Source organism: Sebastes fasciatus, chromosome 16 (genome assembly GCF_043250625.1).
Source record: "Sebastes fasciatus isolate fSebFas1 chromosome 16, fSebFas1.pri, whole genome shotgun sequence".
Lineage (NCBI taxonomy): Eukaryota > Metazoa > Chordata > Actinopteri > Perciformes > Sebastidae > Sebastes > Sebastes fasciatus.
The window spans coordinates 28,829,471-28,855,463 of NC_133810.1; the positions used below are offsets into that span (position 1 = coordinate 28,829,471).

The 25,993-nt window shown below is 42.3% G+C and overlaps 2 protein-coding genes across 5 annotated transcripts in view; one reads left to right on the forward strand and one right to left on the reverse strand.

Moving 5' to 3' along the window:
* The window catches only part of stk36 (serine/threonine kinase 36 (fused homolog, Drosophila)), a 90,510-nt gene that overhangs the window by 8,298 nt on the left and 56,219 nt on the right, over positions 1-25,993 (reverse strand). For all 4 annotated transcript variants that reach the window (XM_074611639.1, XM_074611638.1, XM_074611637.1 and 1 more), the window contains 3 exons: positions 7,640-7,677; positions 348-498; positions 4-144 (listed from right to left, as the gene is read on the reverse strand). In XM_074611639.1, the coding sequence (XP_074467740.1) occupies positions 4-144; positions 348-431 (225 nt within the window). In that variant the 5' untranslated portion in view covers positions 432-498; positions 7,640-7,677. The remainder of the gene's footprint in view (positions 1-3; positions 145-347; positions 499-7,639; positions 7,678-25,993) is intronic.
* adamts15a (ADAM metallopeptidase with thrombospondin type 1 motif, 15a) lies at positions 2,255-16,197 on the forward strand. The gene is made up of 8 exons (XM_074611640.1): positions 2,255-3,434; positions 7,888-8,020; positions 8,842-9,009; positions 11,695-11,978; positions 12,091-12,268; positions 12,359-12,531; positions 13,349-13,524; positions 13,656-16,197. The coding sequence occupies exons 1-8, from the start codon at positions 2,505-2,507 to the stop codon at positions 14,446-14,448; spliced, it is 2,835 nt and encodes a 944-aa protein (XP_074467741.1). The 5' UTR covers positions 2,255-2,504; the 3' UTR covers positions 14,449-16,197.

Sequence of the window (25,993 nt, forward strand, 5' to 3'; positions counted from 1 at the left end):
TACCTCAGTTTCAGTCTCAAAGCTGTCAAAGAGTTGGACGATATTAGGATGTTGAAGACCTCTCATGATGTCAATCTCCCTTTTCAGACTCTTTATCTCCTTCTCAGAGCGACCCACCTTCGGCATGAACTTCAGAGCCACCACCTGATGGACACACAGACACAGACAGGTTTAACACACCACATGAACTTCAGAGCCACCACCTGATGGACACAGACACAGACAGGTTAAACACACCACATGAACTTCAGAGCCACCACCTGATGGACACACAGAGACACAGACAGGTTAAACACACCAGTCAGTCACACAAACTACCAACTTTTTCCACACTAAAGGTGACTTACTTGGCCTGTAAATCTCTTCCTTCCCTTGTAAACTCGACCGAAGGAGCCCTCTCCAACCAGCTCCAACACGTTATAGGAGTTCATGTTGACGGTGAACGGCAGGAGACTAACTGACTGTGCAACCGACAGCAGCTGAACGTCGGTTAGTTATCTGTTAGAACAAGGAGGAAGTGTAATTGCCGGTTCACAAAACAAACAAAACACGTGGTAAAGTTTGACTTGACGCACATTAATACTCTGTATTTGTATGCGTGGCCGTTCAGTAGCGTATTTTAACAACAAACAGTTATTTTAATCGTTCTTTTAAGTTTTAATAAAAAAAAGAAAAGCAGGCTCTTCTATGGACAACTCGCAAGCAGAGGTCCTTAGCCTAGCAACCACCGCTGCGTCCATGACAACGGGATGAGAATGGACAACAAGACAGGAGCTGGAGGAGAGTGACGTCATCTGCATCACATCCCAGGATGATCCACTCATTTTGTTTTCCTTTATTTGGTTTTACTCAGACATTCACATAAACATACTTAATTACATTACAAATATGAAGTGAACCAACTTTTCCACTTTTTACAATGAAATTATAGAACACACAATGACTGACAATATATATTAACACACAATAGCTGACAATATATATTAACACACAATAACTGACAATATATATTAACACACAATAGCTGACAATATATATTAACACACAATAACTGACAATAACCTGATATTTTCAGGTGGAATTTCATTCATTCATTCTCACTGTGCAATATCATTTTCCACTTGTGTAATTTTGTTAATAGTCTGTTTATTGTCAATACTGTATATACTGCTCCTATTTTTATACTTCTTTCTATATTCATATTATATGTTCATATTTTGTTACACTTTGTTTAGCTCTTTTTTTACTGTGTTAGCTGATGCATCTTGTTTTTTGCACTATCCCCTTTGCTGCTGTACACTGCACATTTCTCCACTGCGGGAGTAATAAAGGAATATCTGATCTATTCTTATCTTATCTTATCTAAAGTAAAATATTTACTTTTTTTAATGCAATCAGAACAGTGGGATCTGCATTTATCACAGTCTCTGTAACATCCAACATAATTTCATTTACAAATTAAATAAAATATTGACTGAGTTCATCTTTGCATGTAAATGATTGATTAAAAAATCTATACAGTTTTTGAGATTCGATACAGTATCACAAAACATAATATTGCCATATTAAATATTTTCAATATTTTCTTACACCCCTAATTATCAGTACTTCAAAATTGTACCAAAATAAGCCTACTTAATAATAAATTAAATGTAGCTACTTTCCACCACTGCTTTGCACTTGCATTACAGGATATATATGGCAGTAATAATCATACATCTTTAAATTGAAGGATCCCAGTTCTTGTGTTGTCCACTAGATGTCGTATGTGAGTTAGAAACAGATCTGATCATGACATGAAAGCTGATAAAGAATCACAGCAGCCTCATATTCCTCCTCTAAGGGACTTCAGCTGCAACATTATAATGATATTTGTCACCTTATTTTTAACATCTCTGTAATATTCCTGCAGCCCACTGATGTTCCATTTAAGATGCAATGGAAGTTATTACAGCATCATATAGGACATATTTCTGCTGATGCTCTTTATGTGAGATGAAAAGTACTTCTATTAATTGCATCAAAAGTGCTGACTAATGACTTGATGGACATGTTTAGGTTATGTGGAGTCCTGCAGGGTCTGAGCACACAAAGCCCTGGAACTAAGTGTGAGATGTGATCCTTCATCCCAGTGTGTGTTGGGACATGATGATAGGCCTGCCTGCAGAGAAAGTCTCTGCTGCAGACGTGCATCCAATGAGCGCCTCCAAAGACTGCCCCCACCTCTGCAAGAGATTGAGTTTCCATATTTTTTACACATGCATAAAGTCCACAGAAGGCTGCAGTCGACTCAGCACACACACAGGTGGAGAATGGGTCATGACCAGGAGGAGTTTGCACTGAGTGGACTTGTACGACCTGCATTGTTTTAGCGCAGTGGATTATGCTCTGCTCTTCATCCTGATCTCACACAGCTCCAACACTGAGCTCGCAGGTTCAATATCTCGTGTTGTGTTTTTCTCTCTGATGCTCATTTGCATTCTTTGTTGAATGCAAACATCGTCATGTTTATCAGAACAACTTTTCTCCTCTGCTTTGGTGTGGTGTCACTCTCACTCTTAAAACTTGTGCGTTGCATGGAAAGTGAACTTTGCTTCCCTGTCAGATTGGATAACCATGACATGAGGAGGGATTCTGACAACGACGTGGAAATCCTGAATGGAAAACAGGTCATTAAGATAGGAGCTTTCCAGCAGGAGTTAGTGATCGATTTGCACCAGGACTCTAATTTCATCGCACCTTCTATTTCTAACCAAGACGCATTCTGGCTCTCCAACTCAGATGTCTCCACTGACCTGAGCCGGTGCTTTTACTCCGGATATGTGAACTCTGATCCACATTCTTATGCAGCTCTGAGCCTCTGTAAAGGTCTACAAGGTGCGTTTGGCTTCCAGGGCTGGGAATATTTCATCAACCCGGTGCAAAATGACACAAATGCGCACATCATCCGGCGCAGAAAAGGCAACAACCTGCAGCTCAATTCCACCTCCAGGTGCGCGGTGGAAAGCGACATCATAAGTCTCCAAGTTGCGCAATCGTTGGAGAAGTACAAGCAGCTGAAAGATGACAATGTGACCGAGACGATGCTGAGGAGGATGGGCAGATCCAAGAGGTTTGCATCGATCCCGAGGTACGTGGAGACGCTGGTGGTGGCAGATGAGTCCATGTTGCAGTTCCACGGAGACGACCTGAAGCACTACCTGCTGACTCTGATGGCGGTGGCTGCGAGGCTCTACAGACACCCCAGCATCCTCAACTCCATCAGCATCGTGGTGGTGAAGATTGTGGTTATAACCGAGGAGGAAAAAGGACCCAAGGTGTCTGGCAACGCTGCCATGACGCTGAGAAACTTCTGCACTTGGCAGAAGAAGATGAACAAGAACAACGACAAGCATCCGGACTACTGGGACACTGCAATCCTTTTCACTAGACAGGTAAAAAAATGCTTTATTTGAGTTCATGGTGCTGGGTCTGAGGGGAGAATGTGGCATTTTAGTTTTGCGCAATTACGCACAGAAATGCGTAAATCTGATGATATTTGTTTATTTTTGTTTATTTGTTTTGCACAATTTAAGACTATAAAACATAACAAAAAAATAAATGAATAATATAAAGTGCAAGAAGAGGCAAAAAACCCCATTGAAGCCTCCACCTAGAGACAAGATTAATATAAAGAAATAATGACTACATAATAGTGATGTTAGTAAAAAGGCAGTAAAAAAGTTAGTAGTCCAAAGTACAAAAAAATAAATGTATATTTATATAGATATAAAAATACAAGGAGATGAAGGAAACTGTTAAAACTGAGTATAGTGCAGGATAACAGCTGTGATACACGACTATTAAAAAAGTGAATATAGTGCAGAAGAGACTGTTAAAAGTGAATATAGTGCATGGTAACTCCAGTAGCTTAGTCTATTAAAGTGCACAGTGTGCATTATTATCTGTCCTGCAGACCGTCCTCCTTTGTATTGTACTAGCATCCACCTAGAGACAAGATTAATATAAATAAATAATATGACTACATAATAGTGATAACAAACAATTAGGACAAGATTTATATAATAACAACAATAACAATACAGTAAATATATCAAAAAAGACAAGTGTGTGTGTGTGTGTGTTGCGTCGAAGTGTATGGTTAGTGTTTGTGAGGAGGATGTTGATTTAAATATCTATAATGATTTCTGGGCAATCGTAACCAAACAACATTGTGAGTGGGGAAAAAATAAAAAACATAAAAACAGATACATGGACATTTCTCAGCAAATACATTATTTCACCTCTATATGTTCTAAAATAATGAATCATTTATAGTGTCTTTTGTATGTAAGGCATGATTATGTTGGATAAGATATGATTCACCAAATGCTGCAGACTTTACATGCCAGGCTTTCCCCCTCCAACCACTCCTGCTGTGTCAGGTAATTGGTTTGCTCCCAAAACACACTCTCCACCTCTGGTGAACTCAGGGATCAGGCACTTGAGTGAATATCCAGTCCACCAATACCATCACAGCTCTGACATTGAGGCTGGGTCACTGAGGAAAATAAACTTGAGCTGAACAGAGCGATCGTAGATCCTGAGAGGGTTATAGTTTTATAGACTTGGAAACCGCCTCCGAGTTCACTCCCAAATATTTGGCACACGACACCAGGTCAGAGATGAAGTCATTGCTCACATTCATTGGTCCGTGTGTAACCCACTGATCTATGATGAACTGTCTAGCTGCCTTGTGGATTTCGACATTGACGACTTGGAATGAAGTTGAAAAATCAAATCAGCAGATATGTATTTCATTATTTTGGATATTGTTGCAGATTACAGTCTCAAAGCCGGCGGCTGCCACCAGAATGAAAGAGTCAAAGGTAACATGATGAGGTGCTGAGTTACCTTTGGCCAGTGTCACTAACATGACACGACATGTGATTGTATCAGACCTCAAACAAATGCTTGTTTTAACTGCCAAATTGAAGTGCCACCAGGGATGCATTAGTAGGAAGTGTCTCGTTTCTCTCAGCCGTTCCCATTCCTCCTCCAGCTGTGGGTTTTCCAGCCCTACCCGCCGCCGCCTCGCCTGCTCCTCATTAAACAGGCCCCTGAAGGGAGAGATGGAGGGAGGGAGTGGGGGAGTGATGTAGAAGGGGAGGGGTGGGGGGGGGGGGTTCCTATGTCCATGTCAGAGATGTCACATCCCTCCGTGTTTCTGCCCCCAGTCTGAAACAAGCTGCTCAGGAGGGGCAGTCCTGCACAGCTGCAGTCAAGCCTGCACAGTTGCATCTTTACAGCACATTCTTCACTCTGTCACACACTTCCTGTCTCTCTGCTGTATGGCTCCTATAGTACGCTCTTCCTGTTTAGGCCATCATGGCATCGAAAAAGATGGGCCGCATTTTCCATAAAAGTATTTCAGTTCCAAAAGCTCCACATGGAGAGCTGATGTTCTAAACTCTGCAGCCAGTTTAGATGACCCCATTCAACTGCACCGGACCTGCCTACAGACAGTGAGTCATGTGGCTGTAATATAAAGCAGAAAGACAGACGTCATGGGATTCAGTCATTGTTTGAGTTAATATTATATTGGACTGGATGAACGACCTACGCTGTAACAAGTACTGTATTTCCACAAGAAGCTGCATTTGCCAGGATTGGTCGAACAAAGAAAATTTGGCCCTAACATGAACATTAACACTTGTGTGTGAAAACAGGTTCCTGCTGATGGAATTTCTTACCAAAACTGTGCAAGAAAAACTAGAAAATAGATAAATGTTGTCACAGTGTAAGTGCACAGAGCACATTTAGAGTGTACAACAAACAAAAGATGTAAATGTTCAAACCTCATTTATCACCATCCATCTGTCTATAGGTACAACAGTATATATGGCTGCATTGACATTTCACTTTCCATGCAACAAACTGACATTTTTTCAGCTTTATTTATTATTAAATATAATATTCTATCTATCAGAATGAACTCTCCTTCATAAACAAATACACAAGATTGTTTTGGGCGAGAGGCAGAACAAATATGATCATGAAATTATATGTAAATCTGCCTGGTTTTGTTTGTTAAAATATGACTGATAGGCCTGTAGCATCCTCCCAGACTCAAGGTACTTATTTATAATATTTTAGCTTCAGATATCAAATAAGGTGTCTGCGCACATGCCCACTGATAATAGAGCATTCTGCTCAGCAGATCAGCAAAGGTCAAAAAGTCAGACAACAGTCCATCTTCTGTTGATTCGTGACTTGGTCACTTGAATTAGTCAGTGGTGTTCTGGTTTAACATGGCTTTCAACGGGCATTTAAGGCATGTCCATTGTCTGCTGTTTACCAGCCCACAGTGTAATTTGCAGGTTTTATGAAGACCAACTCGGTGTTGTCCAGAGGCAACTGCGGTTGTCTTTAAACTCTATAGCCAGCATGATTGTTGTGTAAAGAATGTTGCAAGTTTACTCAGTTCATTAAGTTACACAGAAAGTTTCAGTGTATGTGGACATCCAGTCTAAATCTAACTGTAAATCTGACATATTTATGTATCCCCTGGGGGTGGTTGTACTTTAGCTCACAGTGTGCTTGCCTTCATTTAAATGATAGATTATGTGAAACGAGTACACCCAAACATGTCCGGATGTTGTAAACCGTGTGTATATATATATAAGTACTGCTGCATCAGACCTACTTTTCCTACTCCTCATAGTCTTTACTTTAAAAAGGACTTACTGAATCTCTGAGCAACATGACAGTTAGGAATATAACACCACAAAACACAAGCTGTAATAAGTCAGATCGTCATTTAAATGCATTGAAATCCGTACACAAAATGAAATGGAAATATTTCTTTGCTTAGATGACCTATTGTTTTTAAATTGCAGAAACACACAAAAAAAATGCAAAGATAGATGACAGATGTGGGAAGTAGGTCAAAGCAAAGAACAAACTCATTGACACTGCTGTTTCTTCTCCCCTCTTCGTCTTGCAGGTTTTTTTTTTGCTCAGAAACGGCCCGAGCGTTCAGATGTCGTCTGCACACACGAGCACATCTGGACTAGATTTGCGCTGGCCAACAATTGTGGTTTTGTGGTTTATTCTAGGAATGATTTGTCATAGCGCTCGAGGTCTTCACTTGGCACCGTGTTTTAATGTGTACATCCAGCGCAGAGGAGGCTGTGTGACATTAACCTAGTGCCGTGCTTTATCCCTAATAGCTGACCACTAGTGGTTTTCTGTGTTTCTGGGGGATGTAGAGACGGAGCTGTTTAGGAGCCAGGCAGATGGGCGGTTCTCCGTGGCGGTTACTGCAGACGTTGTCCTGTGATTAAGAGGTTCAGCTCCAAATGGATGCTCGCTAAGATTGGGCTTGTGGTGGAGAAATAGGTCATCTGGAAACTCTGCACTGGCATGGAAATGTTATGATTGGGGACAGTTACATTACCTCATAGAAGAAGGTGTGCTCTAAACACTGTTGCCCACTAGAAACACTTAAAGAGTGGGTGGTGGAAAGCCTGGCTTAACACTATCTGATCTTTTCCCAATCTCTAGAAAACAAACCTTAATGACAACAAGACAACTTGATGATGGATGATTCCAGTTTGTTGCAAATCGCTTCTATTGGTATTAATAACATTATACTCACCAAGTTAACTGCTGAGGGCTGGGGACAAGGTGGCATCACTAAAAAGAAGAACACAGCAACAGTTGCATGATCAGACAGCTTTCAAACAAGGTTGCAATGTTATAACCAGATTACAGTGTTATCATAACACAGAAATGAAGGTCAAGGTTACAAACATTTTGTTCTTTAAGTGCCCCGTTCTTCTGGCTGTTTCTCAAGCTCTGACACGCTCAGATGTACTAATGCAAAAGTTTGTTCTTTTTGTCCAGGACTTGTGTGGAGCCTCCACCTGTGACACTCTTGGCATGGCGGATGTCGGCACCATGTGCGACCCCAAGAGGAGCTGCTCTGTGATCGAAGACGACGGCTTACCCTCGGCCTTCACCACTGCTCATGAGCTTGGTGAGCCAGCATCATCTATTATTCAACACCAGGCGGCAACCAGCGGGTCTGAAAAGTGAAGCCAATGCAAAGTGCTTTAAACTTGCATTCTTTCTAACAGCCAGCAGGGGGCGACTCCTCTGGTTGCAAAAAGAAGTCTGATTGTATCGAAGTCTATGAGAAAATGAGCCTACTTCTCACTTGATTTATTACCTCAGTAAACATTGTAAACATGAGTTTATGGTCTCAATCACTAGTTTCAAGTCTTCTTCAATACAGTATGATGTTCATTTAGTAAATTATGGTCCCATTTAGAGTCAGATAGACGATAAGTAAGGTATAATGTACAACGAGCCGGTCATTGTTGTGAAATAAACCCCTTCGAGACGATGCAAGACCACGGGGTGCCACATCGCCCTGTCAGGGTTTATTTCACAACAACCCGCTACCTGTACATTATCTTATTACATGGCTACTTACTTAAGAAATCAATAATTTGACACAAAAACGGTCCGACATCAGAGCTGCGCCAATAGCAAGTCTGTTATACATACACGGTCTGCTATAAAGAAATAACAGACCGTAGAATGCTGTGATTGACCAATCACAATCGAGTATTCAACCAAAAACAAAGATGGCGATGGCCAAAATGCCGAACTCGAGGCTTCAAAACTGCAGTCCACGAACCAATGTGTGTCGTCACGATGACTACGTCCACTTCTTATATACAGCCTATGCTCAAAACACATTAGTGCTGTAACATTTCCTGTAGTGTGACATCACAGATGAAAGTATCCATGTATTCATGTAAGACATCTTGACATCTCGTTCCCTCTCAACAGGACACGTGTTCAACATGCCACACGACAATGTGAGGGCCTGCGAGGACGTGTTTGGGAAACTTCAAGACAACCACATGATGTCTCCCACTCTCATTCAGATCAACCGCACCAGCCCCTGGTCCCCCTGCAGCGCTGCCATCATCACTGAATTCCTAGACAGCGGGCACGGTGAGTTTCCACGACCCCTGACCCCTGTGTTTGAATGCCTAGTGTGTTTGAAGAGGTGTGAAGCCAAAGTCAGGACAGACACAAACTATTATTAAAGGGTAATTTCACAGAATCTATATATATCATATAATTTTATCATGTCACATCATAGCCTGTTTACATGTCTTGGGGAGTAGGGATGTCACAATACCATAAAGTTAGTAGTCGATACCAATACCAGTGAAATACGCGATTCTCAATACCCAATTCGATACCATGGTAAAAAACAAAAACAAAACAATAGAAATGTTCTATTGTCCCCGGGATGACGTCAGTCTCGAGCCCTGATCTCCGGTACTATAAAAAAAGATATGTAACGTTACGTTTTCTGAATTTTGGCACTGACTTGATCCCGAAGTATCGGTTCTTGTGACATCCCTTTTGGGGAGTACATACTACATATGTGAAAACACTTGTATAAAGCCTTTTGTGGCTCCAGAGGGAGCTGCATGACCTCATGTGATGTCACGTGAGTCAGCATCGGTTGTGTTTGAAGACTACAAGTTAGAAAATGAAAAAATTTGGGGGTGTGGCGTTAGAAAGAAGTGAGCTGACCAGACCTCTGTAGCTCGCTCCTCGTCTTTGCTTGAGGCTAGCAGCTCGAGGCTACATTAGCCGCTACTAGCATGACACACGAGTGGTCAAGTTGCATTGTGGATATTGTAATCACCAGATTTTTACAAGGAAGACAATAACTTTGGTCTGCTACTTTGCTACTTTTAAACATGAATCCGACAATGTTATAGGAGTGCAATGCTAAACTGACGGAGTAATCCTTTAAAGGCCACCAACAAACATGTAGTCAGGTGTTGATCACATTAGCAGAGCACATACTTATTTTATTATTCATATAATCAGACCCTTTTCTGTTCACGGTTCTGTTTGCCAGTGGATCAAGATATGACCTCCATGCAGCTGTTGAAGAGGAGCAGACTCCTCTTTTGACATTTGCTGGGTTTTGCTCATTTTTTCTGGTTAACAGCCTCTTGATTTGCAACACGGCTATAATCATTTGAGGTAAAAATGCAAGTGAGAGCATGATTGAATTTCAGCATCAGTCTTGCTTCAAATGTGACATCTGTCTAACCTCGTATAACACGGCGCTCATAGAAAAGACGAGCGAAAGCCAAAAAGGAATTCATTCGGTTGGATGCAGATTGTTTGCCAAGCAGGCCAGACCACAGGACTTGGCCTCGGAGCAATGCTAAACGTTTATTTTAAAACTGCCCCCACATCTGTCCCAAATTAGAGGGCTTGTTCTGGGGAGAGTCGCCACAGTGGTTTGGACACAGAGGTGTATCTGCCCAGTGTTTCCCATGCAGGTTTACTCCAAATAGACAAACCTTTTTTTTTCTTCTTTCTGTGTCCATTTAAGAGACAGTCTGGGAACAAAAGAGCACAAACTGGTCCAGAGACACAGAAGAACATTTTTGACTTGACAAGGAGTGATTTCTATCTAACAATGTTGTAACTTCTGGCCGTCTGTCATAAATCAGGAGTTCAAAAAGCAGCAGGGAGGAAAAAAAAACATGTTGCCACATGTTTGAGGCAGTTTTCATGCAGTGCTGCATCCCAAATTATTTGCAACCTGTTCATCTCTCCACACACACACACATACAGTGCCAGCTATTATTTTAGATGATTGCTCTTTGGAGAGAGAGGAGGAAGGAAGAGGTGAGGTTCTGCTTATTCAGCGTGGAGTGATTTGTTTATGTAGGATTGTACTATCAGTTAATCAGTGTGTTTCTTCTGCCAAGTTTGCGGTGAAATGGGAGGAAACAAATTTGCCACCAGTTACAGCTCGTTCACTCACTGCCTTATTATCTGTTGTGAATTCACCGCAACGCCAATGGCATAATAAACAGTTCAAAGAGAGTGAACCCAGTTTTTCCCCTCAGTGCAAATGACTTGTTTTGGATGTGTAAATTCCCCACAAGGGTGAGAAGCTGAGTGATAAAAGCCTCCTCCTGGAAACCTCCTCATCTAGTCACGTTTATCTTTCATGTTTCAAAGCATCTGCTTGTCAAACTCTTCCTCTTTATTAGCCTGTTCCTGGAAAGGTTTTCCGTGTGCTATTTTTTGTAAATCAATGCCTTTGACCTTTTGAACTGCTCGCTAGCCGCGTGTCGGTTTGGTTTAAAGCTCTAAGATTTCAAGCTCAGATGTAAACGTTTCAGATTATTCTTCTATAACTTTATCTTTATGGGTGGGATCAAACATGAGAGGAAGAGCTTGTGGGTTTATAGGGAGAGGTTAGGATGGGATGGGGGTGGGGGTAGGGGTGGCTGTGTGTGGGTCGCTCATGCATGTGTGTGTGTCTGTTTGTGGTATGTGGCATACACTGCATCAAGCTGTACTTTCACTTCAAAGAGCCCAAATCACAAGGCCAATGGCTGCTTACTGCCTCCAACCCACAATCCCACCCACCCACAACACAACGCACGCACTCAATGAAAAGGATTGTGGGAATATTGATGAAGGAATGCATTGTTTTTCATGATCGTGTGATCATATTTTGGTGAAATGTTGGCACTTACTTCAATATATGGGTGTAAGTGCTCAAAGTTGGTGAGGAAAAAGCAATAAAACCAGTGATGACAGCTGGTATTGTTTCCGTGTGTTGCTCATTGAGTCTTCCTCTTCTAGGGGAGTGTTTGCTCGACCAGCCTCCAAAACCGTTGGTCTTCCCCGACGTGCTACCGGGAACATCCTACATCCTTGACCGTCAATGTGAGCTCGCGTTCGGAGAACACTCCAAGCCCTGTCCCTTTATGCAACCGCCATGTGGCCGTCTGTGGTGCACTGGGAAATCCAATGGCCATTTGGTGTGTATGACTCGGCACTTCCCCTGGGCAGACGGCACCTACTGTGGGGACAATCAGGTCTGCGACCGAGGGGTCTGTTCGAACAAGCGGGACCAAAATGTGAAGGTAAGGCTCACATAAAGACATGGTTCTTGATATCAGCATACCTGGGGTGTGATTAAGGACAGGCTTTGTTGTTATACATTCTGCAATATGCCACTGGTTTGTGCATTTCCAGGTGGACGGCCGCTGGGGGAAGTGGGGCACGTTCGGTTCCTGTTCACGCACGTGTGGAGGCGGAGTCCAACTGTCTAGAAGAGAGTGTGACAACCCAGTTCCGTCAAATGGGGGTAAATACTGCCAAGGGGTTCGGGTCAAATACCGCTCGTGCAACCTGAACCGCTGCCCTGACACAGGTACGAGGCGCTAACAGCAGACAACTACGTCCAATGATATTTTTCCCCACTGGAGCGTTCCCTCCTCTCACATCCCTTCCCTCTGTGTAGGTAAGACTTATCGTGAGGAGCAGTGTGCAAACAGTGGCCGCAGTTTCAACAGTAACCGCATCGACCCCTCTGTGGTGTGGGTACCCAAGTACTCTGGAGTGTCCCCCGATGACAGGTGTAAACTCATCTGCAGGGCTAACGGCACTGGCTACTTCTATGTCCTGGCACCCAAGGTAAACAGCAACACCTCAAGTGTATTTTCAGCTTTGCCTGAACAAACAAAGATAATTTGATTGGTGATCGGACAGAAGTCTGAATAAATGAAGGTTTTGAGATATGAGGCCAAGGTAGGAGAATATACGTCAGCCAGCTGTCTCCGGTCTAAGTGCAAAGAGTGAAGGAAGGAATGAAGGGAGAGGAGGAGGACAGTGTATTTCTTTCAGATAGCAGGGTGTAGAGTGAGCTTTAGCAGCAGCGAGGCAGAGTTCACACTTCACTCCATCATACAGCCTTAGGAGGAGCAGATAAGAGAGCTCAGGGGACACGTAGCTCTGAATCACAGAGCAGCTGGATGTTTTAACCACAGAGTCATGACTTTAAGGCAAAAATGAGCTTACAGTACTCTCTGTGTACAGTTTAGTTTCAAACGTGAGCTGGAGTTTGGTTCATTTGTCTGAAACAATGTCTGGGAACTCACAACCGCATTAAGTGAACTTATCAGTCACAGACTAGCAGTGAGGCTGATTTAGTTGACAGCCTCACTTCAGATACGGTCGTCCACAGAACATAGTGTCTCACAATTACTGTTATATTACAGGTCAAAACCGAGTATATGGCTGGAAATTGTTTTACAAACAGTCAGTGGTCATATCTATAATGTTAAATTGTCACTCATTGACAGACTTTTGCATTTGTAGGGCTGGCCCTCTGTGGTCAAGCCAAAAAAGTGGACTTCAGTGTGTGCTGGATGTTCTGTTGTGTTTGCTTCTGTTATTTCTGTACTGTGTAGCGTATGAAAAGCTATCCTAACCAGTGTCTTTGTACACACAGGTTGTGGATGGGACTCCATGCTCCCCAGACTCCACAGGAGTGTGTGTCCAAGGGAAGTGCATTAAGGCGGGCTGTGACGGGAAAATTGGCTCCACCAAGAAGTTTGATAAGTGTGGAAACTGCGGAGGTGATAGCAAGGGCTGCAAGAAGGTGTCGGGTCTCTTCACAAAGCCTGAGTGAGTAAAATCCACATCGTCACGGGATATTGCTTACGTCATTCTTATTTCTCCCCCTCACTCAAACACGATAGCATTATCAACGTCACTATGATAAGCTCTCATTGACTGTAATGTGCTTTGGCATGCAGGCACGGCTACAACTTTGTGGTCATGTTACCAGTGGGCGCAGCCAATATAGACGTCCGTCAGCGAGGCTACAAGGGAATGAGGAGTGACGACAACTACCTGGCGGTAAAAAACAGCGAGGGCCACTACCTGCTCAACGGGAACTACGTAGTGTCAGCTGGAGAGAGAGACATCATCGTAAAGAAAAGCCTGCTGCGCTACAGCGGCACAGCCGGCCTCTCTGAGACCCTGCAGGCCGTTAAGCCCTTAGGAGAATCCCTGACTGTGGAGGTGCTTTGCGCGGGCCAGATGACGCCACCTCGCATCCGCTACTCCTTCTACCTCGCCCGTCAGACCAAGGACGAGAAGCCTCTGAAGAAGGACGGGCGTGTAAACTCCCATAACAGTGTCCTGGCTGAGGATGGTGTCAAGGAGAACGGGGGAGACACCCTGAAGGAGTCTTATAACAAGGAGGATCCCGCCATCGGGAAATGGATATCCACAGGTTGGGACCAGTGCTCGGTGACCTGCGGCAGCGGGATCCAGAGGAGGATGGTGCAGTGTCTGAGACCGGACGGGAAGCCAGGGATGGACTGTGATCCTTCACAAAGACCCTCAGCCACCAGGGTTTGTGGAGACCCCTGTCCTGAGTGGGATATTGGGCAGTGGTCACCTTGCTCCAGAACCTGTGGGAAGGGCTTCAAGAGACGACCGTTGCACTGCAAAACCCAAACTGGGCATCTGCTGCCAAGGGACCACTGCACTGGCTTACGCAAGCCACAGGAGCTGGACTTCTGTAACCTAAGGCCTTGCTAGTGACTAAAAAACTATAAACTACAAATCTTTGTGTTTTAAATGGACTGATTTGAATCCCAAGTATCACACACACCGTGTCTGTCGGGTGCAGATTTTTCCACCTGCATCATGGGACACTTGCTTGGAAGAACAACGAGAATATTGGAAGGAGAGTGAAAGCCGCAGGATGAATGCTGGAAGATATTTCTCACTGTCATCATTCTCTGACTTCTAAAGACTTTATCCGGGTCTAACTCTGATGGTAAAATAACACGATAGAAGGTCAAATGAAATGTAGCTGAATCCCTTGTACTGTCAGCAGATATGAAATGCCCATTTGCAAGCAATCAATCTAGTTTACCATATGAGTCTGGAACCCATTTCATGTTGTAATGTTTCAACTGTTCAGGTTTCAAACTTTTAGTTGAGTCTTGTAAATGGATCAGTGAAGCCTTCTGGTTGTCTAAAAAATGAGTGTATTCATTTTTCAAAAAATTTACCAGGAATGACGTGCGTAGCTTTTAACAAACTGGACTAAAACGTGATGCCCACAATACTTCACTCAGAGAATCCGTTTAATGATATGCGCTCTACATCTGCCATCTCATAGGTGTTTTTTCAGGGAATCTTTTAAAATCTTGGAGTTGATTTAGAAATCAAACATCCCGTGGTTGTACATAAGTAGCCTTGTTTTAACAGTTTCTGTGCTGCTGCTGCTGCATTGTTTATACAATGCAAATATATATTTGTAAAATCCGTTATAGCTATAACAAATCAAGGTTGATACAACATTGGATAGATTTCTACAGTAACAACCACTGTATTATTTTAACATGTTTTACTCCAGAAACAAACAATAATGATGCAGCCAGCATTTCTCCTCCAAAACAAGGAAGCTGTAGACAGTTTCTTTGCTTTTCTGCAGACGTCACTCAGCACCAGTCTTGGAAACATTGTTTAAACTAGAATCTGAAGTCACACTAGTGGCTTTTCATGGCAGTTCTGACTAAACAAAACCGGGAAGGAGACAATGGCCAGTGGTCCCTATCAGCTGGTGTGGGTGCCAGCTCGGGGATTTCATCAGGCTGCACACAACAATATGCTGCTCATCTGAGATAAGGGCTTAGCCTGATATCACACATGCTAACGTGCATGCACGCACACATGCTGTGTTCAATTACCGCCCCCCCCGTGTTCAGCGTGTTTGATCGCTTCCTTCATTTCCTTTACCATGCGACCACAACAACTGTGTTCTCAGTTCATATTGTTCATCCATGTTGAGTCATGCCTGTCTGGCACAGTGACCACAGATAATTTATTATCAATGAAACAATAAAGGGGAGAGGGGAAGAAAAACTGGCGAGCTCTCTGTTATGCTGTGCAGAGTGTGTGTTTTCCTGGATCTCCGTGTTCGTGGCCCCGCAGCCCGAGCCAAGCTGTTCGTTCTACACACTCGCTGAAAATCCTGTAATCCATTATATTCTTGTTTTGTTTCTTTAAAGGGGCCACATTGTCCAGTCCGACATCCAACTACCGGATGGATCCTGCGTTCGTTGGATTATCATGTTTATTTTTTATCAGCTTTTGCACTTTGTACAGCAAAAGAAACATATGACCTACACAGGCTGTATTGTATACTATGTATATATTTATTCAGCTCTGTGCAAAAAATAATGTAAATACTTTTTAAATCTTTTTTTTACACAGGCATTTGTAATTGTCTTTGACTTCAGTGTATTTATTCCAAAAATAAAGCCATTCATGTACAGTTATCACTAATACTGCATTCTTTTGACCTGTTCAAGAAGAAGAATCAAGGCCTGGTGACAGGTAAATCCATGTAAAGCTTGACCTGTTTATTCACACTTTTTGACTAATAGCAGGCCGTCCTGACAGTCCTGACCTTTAAGAGTCCAAGATGGAAGGAGTCATCGTAGCACAATAGCTGTGTTGCACTATTCACTTTTATTTAACCTCCTCTGGTAGCTACTGTAGAGACATGGCGGCCGGCTCCATGAAGACAACCCGCTCCGTATGTAGATATAAACGGCTCATTCTAAGGTAACGAAAACACGATTCTTATTTTCAGGTGATTATACATTAAAGAACTGAGTGAACTTACTGTCCTGTTAGTGACCTAGCTAAGCTAACGATCTAACAAGCTTGCTAACTGACCAAGCTCATTCAGACAGCTTCACTTTCTTCTTCATTTACTTTTAATTGAAGGAAATTGTTCACTATGGTATGAAAAAGGCAGGGGGGAGTAAACAGCACCATACAGGAAAATGGAGAAGATCGGAGACTAGCTCCGGCTAGCTAATGTGTTAAAAGTCACAACGTCACCAGGCTTCCAAAATCAAACATTTTACGTTCAAAACCTTAAGAAAGTCTAGTTGGCCTTGACTTAGCACGACTAGATAATATCAACCTTTGTATGACTGCTGAGGGCAACCCGCTCTCACGGGAAGGCGTATAATTAGCACAACATTACACGGACATTTTGCTAGCATGAGAACGCATTTTAGGCTTTTCGCATGTCATTTGTAGGCTACGCCATGCAACAAAACTACTGTAGCATCTACAGATAAGTTTAGGCAACAAAACCACTTAGGTTTAGGAAACGTCATGGTTGGGCTTAAAATAAGCACGTTAACCAGCTTAAGTAAAATACGTACGGGAACAACGTAACATAAGTACAGAAAACGCATCAAAAAGTCACTAAAAAACGTCACTAACGTGACTTACAAACAAAACACTGGTCTTGAACACCGATCTCCTGGTTGAGAGTCCTGAGTTTGTACACGGCAAAAGCAAGAAAGACGTTCTTATTGCACACTAAATGCCTTGCACATTATTGTGTCATTCATGTGCCCTGAAAACAAATTGTGCATTTAAATCCATAAAAGTCAATAATTTGTGAGCCTTCTAAGTCGGCTACTAAAAAGAAGACACATTTGTCCATAAGCTACTCTAGAAAGGTTGAGGGAATGCTCAAGACACAAAAAAGCCTGTCTTCAGTTAAAGTAATGCATAGTTTTTGCCAAAAATGTATAATAACTGCCAAAGGGAGAACAATATTACAGAACCCATGCGGAGCAAATGTGTACCAAGGGTCAGCATTAAAATTAAACAGAACAAAGAGAGGAAGCAGATGAGGTGTGGACTCTGAAACATGTGCCAGAACATATGCCCAAGTCCTCTGCTTCCACTCGGTGAAATATCCAAATGAATCCCCAGCTCTCACATGTGCAGCCACAGTGAGGTGTGTAGGTTAGATGGGTGGCCAGCGTGCCTCGCAACAGCTCACCGTAGCCTATAAACTACTTTGCCGTGCATTCGTTTCACGGTCAACATTTCAGACATGCAACGACAGATATTTTCCACCGGTTGACGTGGACTCGCTGTCTGTGTCTATGACCAGTCCAAGAATGCAGCTGTGTGTGAGAAGGTGGAAATTTTGAATTGTGCGATTCTGGCACGATGACTTATGCATGTCTGAGGACTCTGAGAAAAAGGTCATAGTCTAGCACGGGAGGTCTTGTGTCAGACATTTTTTGAGGAGGAAGTGATATGTCAAAAAGGCTGAAGAGTCTGACCTACATAAGAGCAGATAGAGGAAAACCTGGAGGACAGCCAATGGAAATATTTATTTGTTCCCCTAGTTGCCTCTTGCCTGTGTTCATAGTCATATCTAGTTGCAGGTTTGATGGCTTTAATTGAACCAGACTCCTTATCAAAAAGAATGTTTGGCTTCAACAGCTACTCTCAAGTGAAGCTTTTGATTTGGAAAAATAAATATCATACATTGAGAGGCCTACATTATATTTGAACTTAATGATCTCAGTCTCTAAAACAGTATGCAGTTTATATAACACACATTCCCATTAAAGTGATACTAACTTCTATAGGACAGGAAATTAGCAACATGAATTCTCCAATGTAGGACGAAAAGGGAGGGATGATGGGCAGAGAGTTGGATCCTAGCCTTTGGTCCTTTCAAAAACAATGAATGTTATATTACCTTTTGGGTCTTATATGTGTAGGTTTGGGCATCATTCCTATCAGTAATACTGTAGTAGCATTGTGAACAACAAGTTAACCGCTGGGATTTAAGAACATGGTGATATTCCTTAAAATGTTAGAAAAAAACATTTGAAAAGCAAAATTCCCTTTGTAAACATCCATCAGGTTTCCAGATTGACTTGCCCACCTTTGCCATCCTTACTGTAATTATGCAAGCACACTTCCTGTGTATTAAAGGATTTGTCACCTCCAAATAAAGTGGTTTAGATAATTTGGTGGCTTGTTTACAATCCATCTGATCATTTTCTTGACCAATCAAATTTTATTGTATTGTTGTTGCAGCGTTCCCAGATCTCAGTCATTTCATTGCTGAGTACAGTGTTATCATAACCACCCAAAACTACCAATTTTTGGTTGCATACTTGTCTTTCAGGTTTCTACTACTAGAACATGTTTACATGCTTTAATGCTCAAAAAACGCTTTACTTTTCTCATACTGGCTGTTGTGCAGCACCTCTTTTAATCCTCTGTTTGAGCCCAGTCTGCTCTGATTGGTCAGCTTGTCCACTCTGTTGTGATTGGTCAACCAAATCAAACTCTTCGGACTTCGCTCCAGCTCCGCTCTAACTAGCTTTGTTTAAGGACGTGCCAAACTAGCCGCTAGGCAGGTATTTAGGTGTTACTTGGTGACATCACCACGTTACGGAAGAAAAAGCAGGACTTCAAGCGAAGTGTTTCGGGCAGTTCAGGAGCAGTGTTTCTGTGGAGGAGAGTAACTCCCTTTGGCGTGGACTTTGGGCTTTGTAACTTTGGAAAACTTTTTGCATGCACAAAAAAATAAACACTAAAGGAAATGGAAAAAGCATAATAGGTCCTCTTTAATAAATCGAAATTATCCTTTGGCAAAACACTGAACCACTAACTGCTCCTAGGTACAGAACTACTCTTATCACTGAACGAGTCAACAAACTCTATTTTATTTCTGCAAATAATAAGTCCTGCTTCACTCACCAATGCTGTGGTGGCTTGACATTGAGCCACAATCTTGACTAGCTGGGTCAGCCAGCAGAGCATCATTGCATTTCCTGTTTTTAAAAATTACCCATAACTCCACATTCTTTTCCCCCCTTAATAGCTCCCCACCCCTACCGAGGAAAGGCTTACCCCTAATTAGTGAAACCATTATAAACTGGTGAAGACCTGAGAGTTTCTGCAAGTAATTAGGGTGAGGAGACCAGTGACAAATTTTCTCTGTGGCGTCTTCTGTCTGATCAGCAGCAGATTTTTGCTTTTGCAGCTATTGCTGAGTCAGATGGACTGCACACCACAGACCATTTTAAAGATATCCACTCTCAAAGAAGTGCTTTGTACGCAGTCCATGTGATTCTGACTGGGTACATGGAGAGGCCCAATGAGCAGCCTCATTAATGCGCATCTCTGAGGAGGTCTGCTGACTGCAGCAGGAACCCTGCAAACAAACAATAGTGATGACAGATCCACAGCTGACTATTCTAATGATTCAGCTTAGTGTGGCTGAGTTAAACTGCATGCCACTCTTTTGACACATCGGTTTACTATGTGGTTGTGGCTTCGTTTGCCACCAAACATGATCATCAAGTCAAAAGGAATTATCTGTGCACGACATCATTTAGCCCTCTGCTGCCCTGTTTAACTGACTAACTACCAAAAAAGCAACTTAGAGGCAAAGTTGAGAAGATTCATGTCTGTACATTAAATAGAGATAAGATAAGATATACTTTTATATCTTGCAGTTACAAACACTAAATTAAAACAACACAATAATAAACAATTTTACATAAGACAGGGAAACAGTTTCACAGAAACAAATGTTTCAACACATACACAGTCCACGTACATAATGGCACATACCATCACACACACCATGCAGGTATTGCACCCAGGTAGTGCACTGCACCGTCTACCGTCTTGCCCATATTGCACAGACAATAGCCCAATATTACACAGATGCAACATATTGCACTGTCTAATGATAGTACAATATGTTGGGACATGCAGTATCATTAGACAGTGCAATATGTTGGGACATGCAGTGTCTAAACATATTGCACTGTCCCAACATATTGCATTGTCCCTGTATAACACATTGCATTATGACTTTTTGCCACCTATTGCACTTCTTTTATATTGCACTTATGTCACCTATTTGCTGTCTTAACTTATTGCACTCTCCCTGTGTATTTTGCACTGTCCTTATGATAGCTTTATATTACGAGTTGTTGAGAAGTTTAATGAACATTGAAGTTACCGTCTGCTAACTGAGCTTAGCACAAAGACAGGAAACAGAAACAGCTACCCAATGGCTCTGTCCAAAGGCAAAATATTCCGGTCTTTTTGCCCTTATTTCGAAAAAGATAATATTCCTACTAAGCTGTTTACATAGCTAATGACAATTAATATTCCTCTAATACTACCGTTTACATTCAGCTGCGCGCACTCCGATTAACATAACCGGTGGCGGACTTGTTTGACCGTGCGTACACAGCCTCTCTCTTTCATTCCTTCAACCACCTTCTTGAAAAGGTCGGCGTTGCCATATTTGCGCATATCCAAAAACCTGTTGATATCCAAGTCTTTCATAATGTTTAAAAGTGGGTGTGTTTCTCCTTCTTTTCTTTTGAGCATCTCTGAAAACTGTCGGCTAGTTGGTTTGTGTACAGCACACAGAACTGGTCGTAAAAAGGCAAGAGGCCGTGTGTCACAAACTGCCATAAAGACCCCAGTTGAGACGCTGTATACATGTCCAAAGAATGCTCCTAAAACCTGAATAGTATTAGTGTGTATGTAAACGTAGTCAGTGTCTACAAGCAAGCACACGACTTCTGCATGCCACCGCCCCAATATGAAGGGCCGTCCTAAATACTTTGGATTGGTTTTACTTGATTTTGATTTTGATTGATTTTGATTAACTCTGGACAGAGCCAGGCTAGCTGCTTCCCTGTTTCCAGTATTTGTGCTAAGCTAAGTTAGCTGGCTGCTGCCGGTAGCTTCAGCGTACAGGCATCTTTCCCATCTACCTCTTTGCAAGAGTTAGATGTGTTTTTCCATACCTAATTAATGTCTCAATCTGGGATCCATTTGTTTGACGCTTCCCGGCATGCCTCTAACAATTTCATGTAAACATGCATACACTAGTCATGTGGAAACTTTGCAGGAAAGCTTTCTGATACCTCTGTTGATACTGAACTACAGCAACAGTCGACTCTGGTGACACAATGTGACTGCAGCACTGTGGCTCAGCTCCAAGCCTTACAAAGATGGTTTGGTCACCTCTCACTGTAACACTCACCTTTGACCTTGCTCAAGGGGAAACATGTACTGTATGAGGATAAGTGGGACAGAGTTGGTAACACAAATTCCCAAATCTGCTCTACTTTTTCTCACCACCGTCTACATTGCGTTTGCTAAAAGTAATGTTCAAAAGGTGAACATTTTTTGACCCAATCTGCATGTCTGGTTTATAATAGGTTCTTGAAGAAACAAAATCCTAAGAAAGGACAGAAAACAGTCAGCTGCAGGGAGTATTTTTGAGATCTGAAGAGATAAACTTCAGCGTGAGTTTGTTTGTGTGGCGTGTCTGTATGAGGATAGGGTCACTGAGGACATTCCTTTGGCCTGAGCTTAATATTTACTAAATTTCACAGCATTTAAGATGAGTAATGACCACTTTCTGAACCCAAGCATTTAGTGTCTGAATGCAGAGCTTTGATAGCAGGTTACACAATGCAGACATTTTAGCCTTTATCCACGATGTTCACGAGATTAGGCCAGTGCGAGTACAGACACCAGACACTACAGAAATAACAGCTTTTATACCTGTTTGCAATGGGAATGAATAGACCTGTTCCCTTTGATGTTAAGTCTGGCATTATAAAGAACGAGCTGCTGACTGGCATTTTACATAATCTGCAGCGGTATCAGTACCATGCCAACAATAGCATCAGCCTCTAGTTTCAGCTTCAGGAGAGAACTTAAGATGTGTGTTTCCTCCAGTGACAACAGCGAGCATTTATATTTGATGTAGGAGAAAACAGACCTCTGGTTGACACTAGTGTGTGCAAATGTGTTTATTTTGCTTGGAAGGTTAATGTAATGATCTCAGATCCTGTGTAGTCTCACTGTCCACGTAATCATCTGAATCACTGACATTCTGCTATAAAAGAGAGGGCTTTTATAACGCGACTAGACACCTTCATCGGGGTTCAGTTGAGAGGAGGCCCAATAAACGACATTCTCCGTTTCCAACCATGACGTTACATTACATTAGAAATGCTTTTTTTTCGCTTTGTCAGCCAGCTATAAGACAGTGGGAAACCGCTGACTGACCTCCAGTAAGGCTGAAGCAAAAGGAATGCAGCGTAACCAGTATTGGTTTCTAAATACAGGTGGGTTTATTTTTCTCATCGTAGAGAATTAAGGGAGGAAAGAAATTGATTGGGACTAAGTGCAGCTGTCTTTGCACTCACAACAACCCTCAGTTGCAGGTTCAGCAGGAAGCCAGACTGTCGGCCTGGAGGGTGGACGTAGCCAAAAATTCCTTTATTTACCTCTCCCGGAGAGAGTAAAATGTCTCTATTGGAGAGAAGTTATTATTAGAAACAATTAGAACGCTTTCTATTTGTTTCTTTTTAAATATAAATATAAATATCATGTTTTAGAACGGTATTTCCCAACATCTTTTGCTTGTGACCCATTAAAACAAAGCAATGGTTGACCCTCGTCAGTGGTTGAATATGTCAAATATGTTCATTTTCAGAGGCCTGGGTGGTTTAAAGATCCAGTTATTCACTAGAAAAGGTGCAAAGATTGAAAAGTCTGAAAAAATAAACATAATCTATGTTTTTTTTCTGGTTCCTGTCCGGTAAATCATCTCAGGGGTGGCAACCCCCCAGATTGGTAACCCATAAACTATATATAATGTATGGAAATAGTCACCGTGACATCCCCCATTGGTTTGTGGACTGCCATTTTGAAGCCTTGAGTTCGGCATTTTGGCTGTGGCCATCTTGGTTTTTTGCAACCACAAGTGACATGAGAGGGTGGAACTAAGTACAAACTAGCAATTGAGACCATAAAATCATGTTTACAATGTTTACTGAGGTGATAAATCAAGTGAGAAGTAGGCTCATTTTCTCATAGACTTCTATACAATCAGACTTGTTTTTGCAACCAGAGGAGTCGCCCCCTGCTGGATATTAGAAAGAATGCAAGTTTAAGGCACTTCAGCATTGGCTTCACTTTTCAGACATGGAATTGCCCACTGTGGTAACCAGTGTTTTAGAAGGAATCCCTTCTGTTTTCTGATCCTCTCCCACTTGTCAGAGTTTGAACTTATGCTGCAACTCCATCATCAGTTCTCCATATGAACCGGAGCACTCTGGTGCACAACCATTTATGGTTTCTTTTCTCTTTTTTACAGTTGAAGGGGAGTTATAGGAGCGTCAATATATTGCAAGGTGTGTGTTCGATGATAGAGGAGTTCAGTTTAGTTCTATCCGCTCAAGCCAAGGGTGGAATGCATATTTCTGTGTTTGAGTACAAAGTTGTTGATATTCAGACCAGCAAAACCTTGAGAGCAGGAGTGGTCCATATGCATCAGCGCATATGTTGATGTTGAAACACAAAAGTCCTGTAATGCAGCCAGCTGAATATTGCTTCAGTGCAGCTGTATGAGAAATAATTTAATGTTTCATTTGAGTCGCTCATCCAGAGACACACCACCAGGCCCAAACCTGGGGTTTCATATTCCATTTACTCTAATCAAGGAGTTTTTAAGGTCCCAGAATGAGATTAAGTAGAACCATGTGTGTCTTTATGAGAGGGGATATGGTAAGTACCCAAAAGTGGGGGGCTTGTTTTAGAGTTCTGACGTTTATTCTTCACACTATAATTTGGATCACAAAGACAAACCCGGGCGAATGAAAAATATGGCATCAATCACAGAGCTGTGATCAAAGTCACAGAGTGTATACAGAATACTGGAAGAGCAAGACACGAGCTGGCTGCGTTGGCCGCTCATAATCCTACTCATGAATGTTTTGGGTGGTCTGGCTGCTTTGGGTCCTTTGTTTAACCCCAAACTCAGAGCAAGCTTGACTTGCTTATAACGTGCCCAGGAACAGTCCGGTGGTAGCTGGCCAGAAAACGTCACGCTTTTGCAAAGAAATGCAACCTGTAATTCATCAGGAGAATCAAAGTATTACCTATGCGTAATGTTTTCAGGTGAAGGTTTCATTTGCAACAATGCAGAGCGAACTCTCTCCCCCTTCCTTCAACGGGGAATGCTAATGATGCTAGCGAGCCATTTTAGGGAAACAAAATGGAAAGGTTTTCCTATAATATGACAAGTTCCTGGCGGAGGCAAATAATCTGCTGAATTTCAAAACGTCACGTTACGCCTTTAACCTTGGCCCAGAAGAGAGGTAAAGTCCTGCTGCCTGCGGTTAGTATGCGTTTGGATTTCGGCCACATCAGTCTGGCCCCGCCAGTCCCCGAAGACGGAGTTCATTTCTCATTGGCTAAGCATCTTGAAGGGAGAAGCGAGGAAGATGAAGTCATGACGCTATAAATCTATAAAACTGAGTGTTTAAAGGGAGTAAGGCCATTTTATTCAACTATATCTCTGTCTGTATCAAAATGTGGGCCACAATGTGCAATAGACAACGTGGCATTATGGAAGTTCATGCCCAAACTTTAAGTCTCTAATCTCTAAATGAGCAGTTAAAAGCTCTAATCATAAATCAAGACTTATGAACGCGAGCAATCAAGGCCAGGATCCCACTAATATAAACCTGATGTGGGCAAAACACCCTAAAACATGCCTGGAGAATACATCAGATCTGTTCAAAACACACAAAAGGTCATATGCTGTAGAGTGGATAATATACTCATATAAATGAGTGCAGACGCAAAGTCATGTTCTGCTTAGTGAGATGATATGCAGATTGACACATCTCCATTAAGAGGATCACAAGGTTTTGTGCACTTTGGGTATTTCAAACAGAGTATTTTTCTCTTTTTGAGTAAACGTTGTGACACAAACCTGACGTTCAGGTCAACATGTTCAGGTCACCAGACATGCAGATGTTCTATCATGAAACCGGCCCAGGACGCAGTGAAAACACCAGAACAAAAGAAAACAAATAAAGAAGCAAAGAAAGAAACTGGATGAGCATTTCCAGCAGAACAATGTAAAAGAACAAGCGGAGCGTATCTCTCCTGTCGGGCTTCTCAGCGACAGCATGGGGTGAACTGGAACGCATATCAGAAAAGCAGCGCAAAGTGAAGTCATTAATCGTGGTAGGGGATAAATAGCAAATGTCCCCGCAGCTCTCTCTCTCATGTTCTGCCAAAGTGCATGGCAAGCGTCATCGTGTTTCCAATCTCATTATTCATTTAGTGCCATTGTTTTTGATCAAGCTTCAGTCACATCAAAAATTAAATCAATAAGAAAAAAGTTCTCTACATACAGTCTACTACATCAAGGGGTGCCAAAAGTATTAAA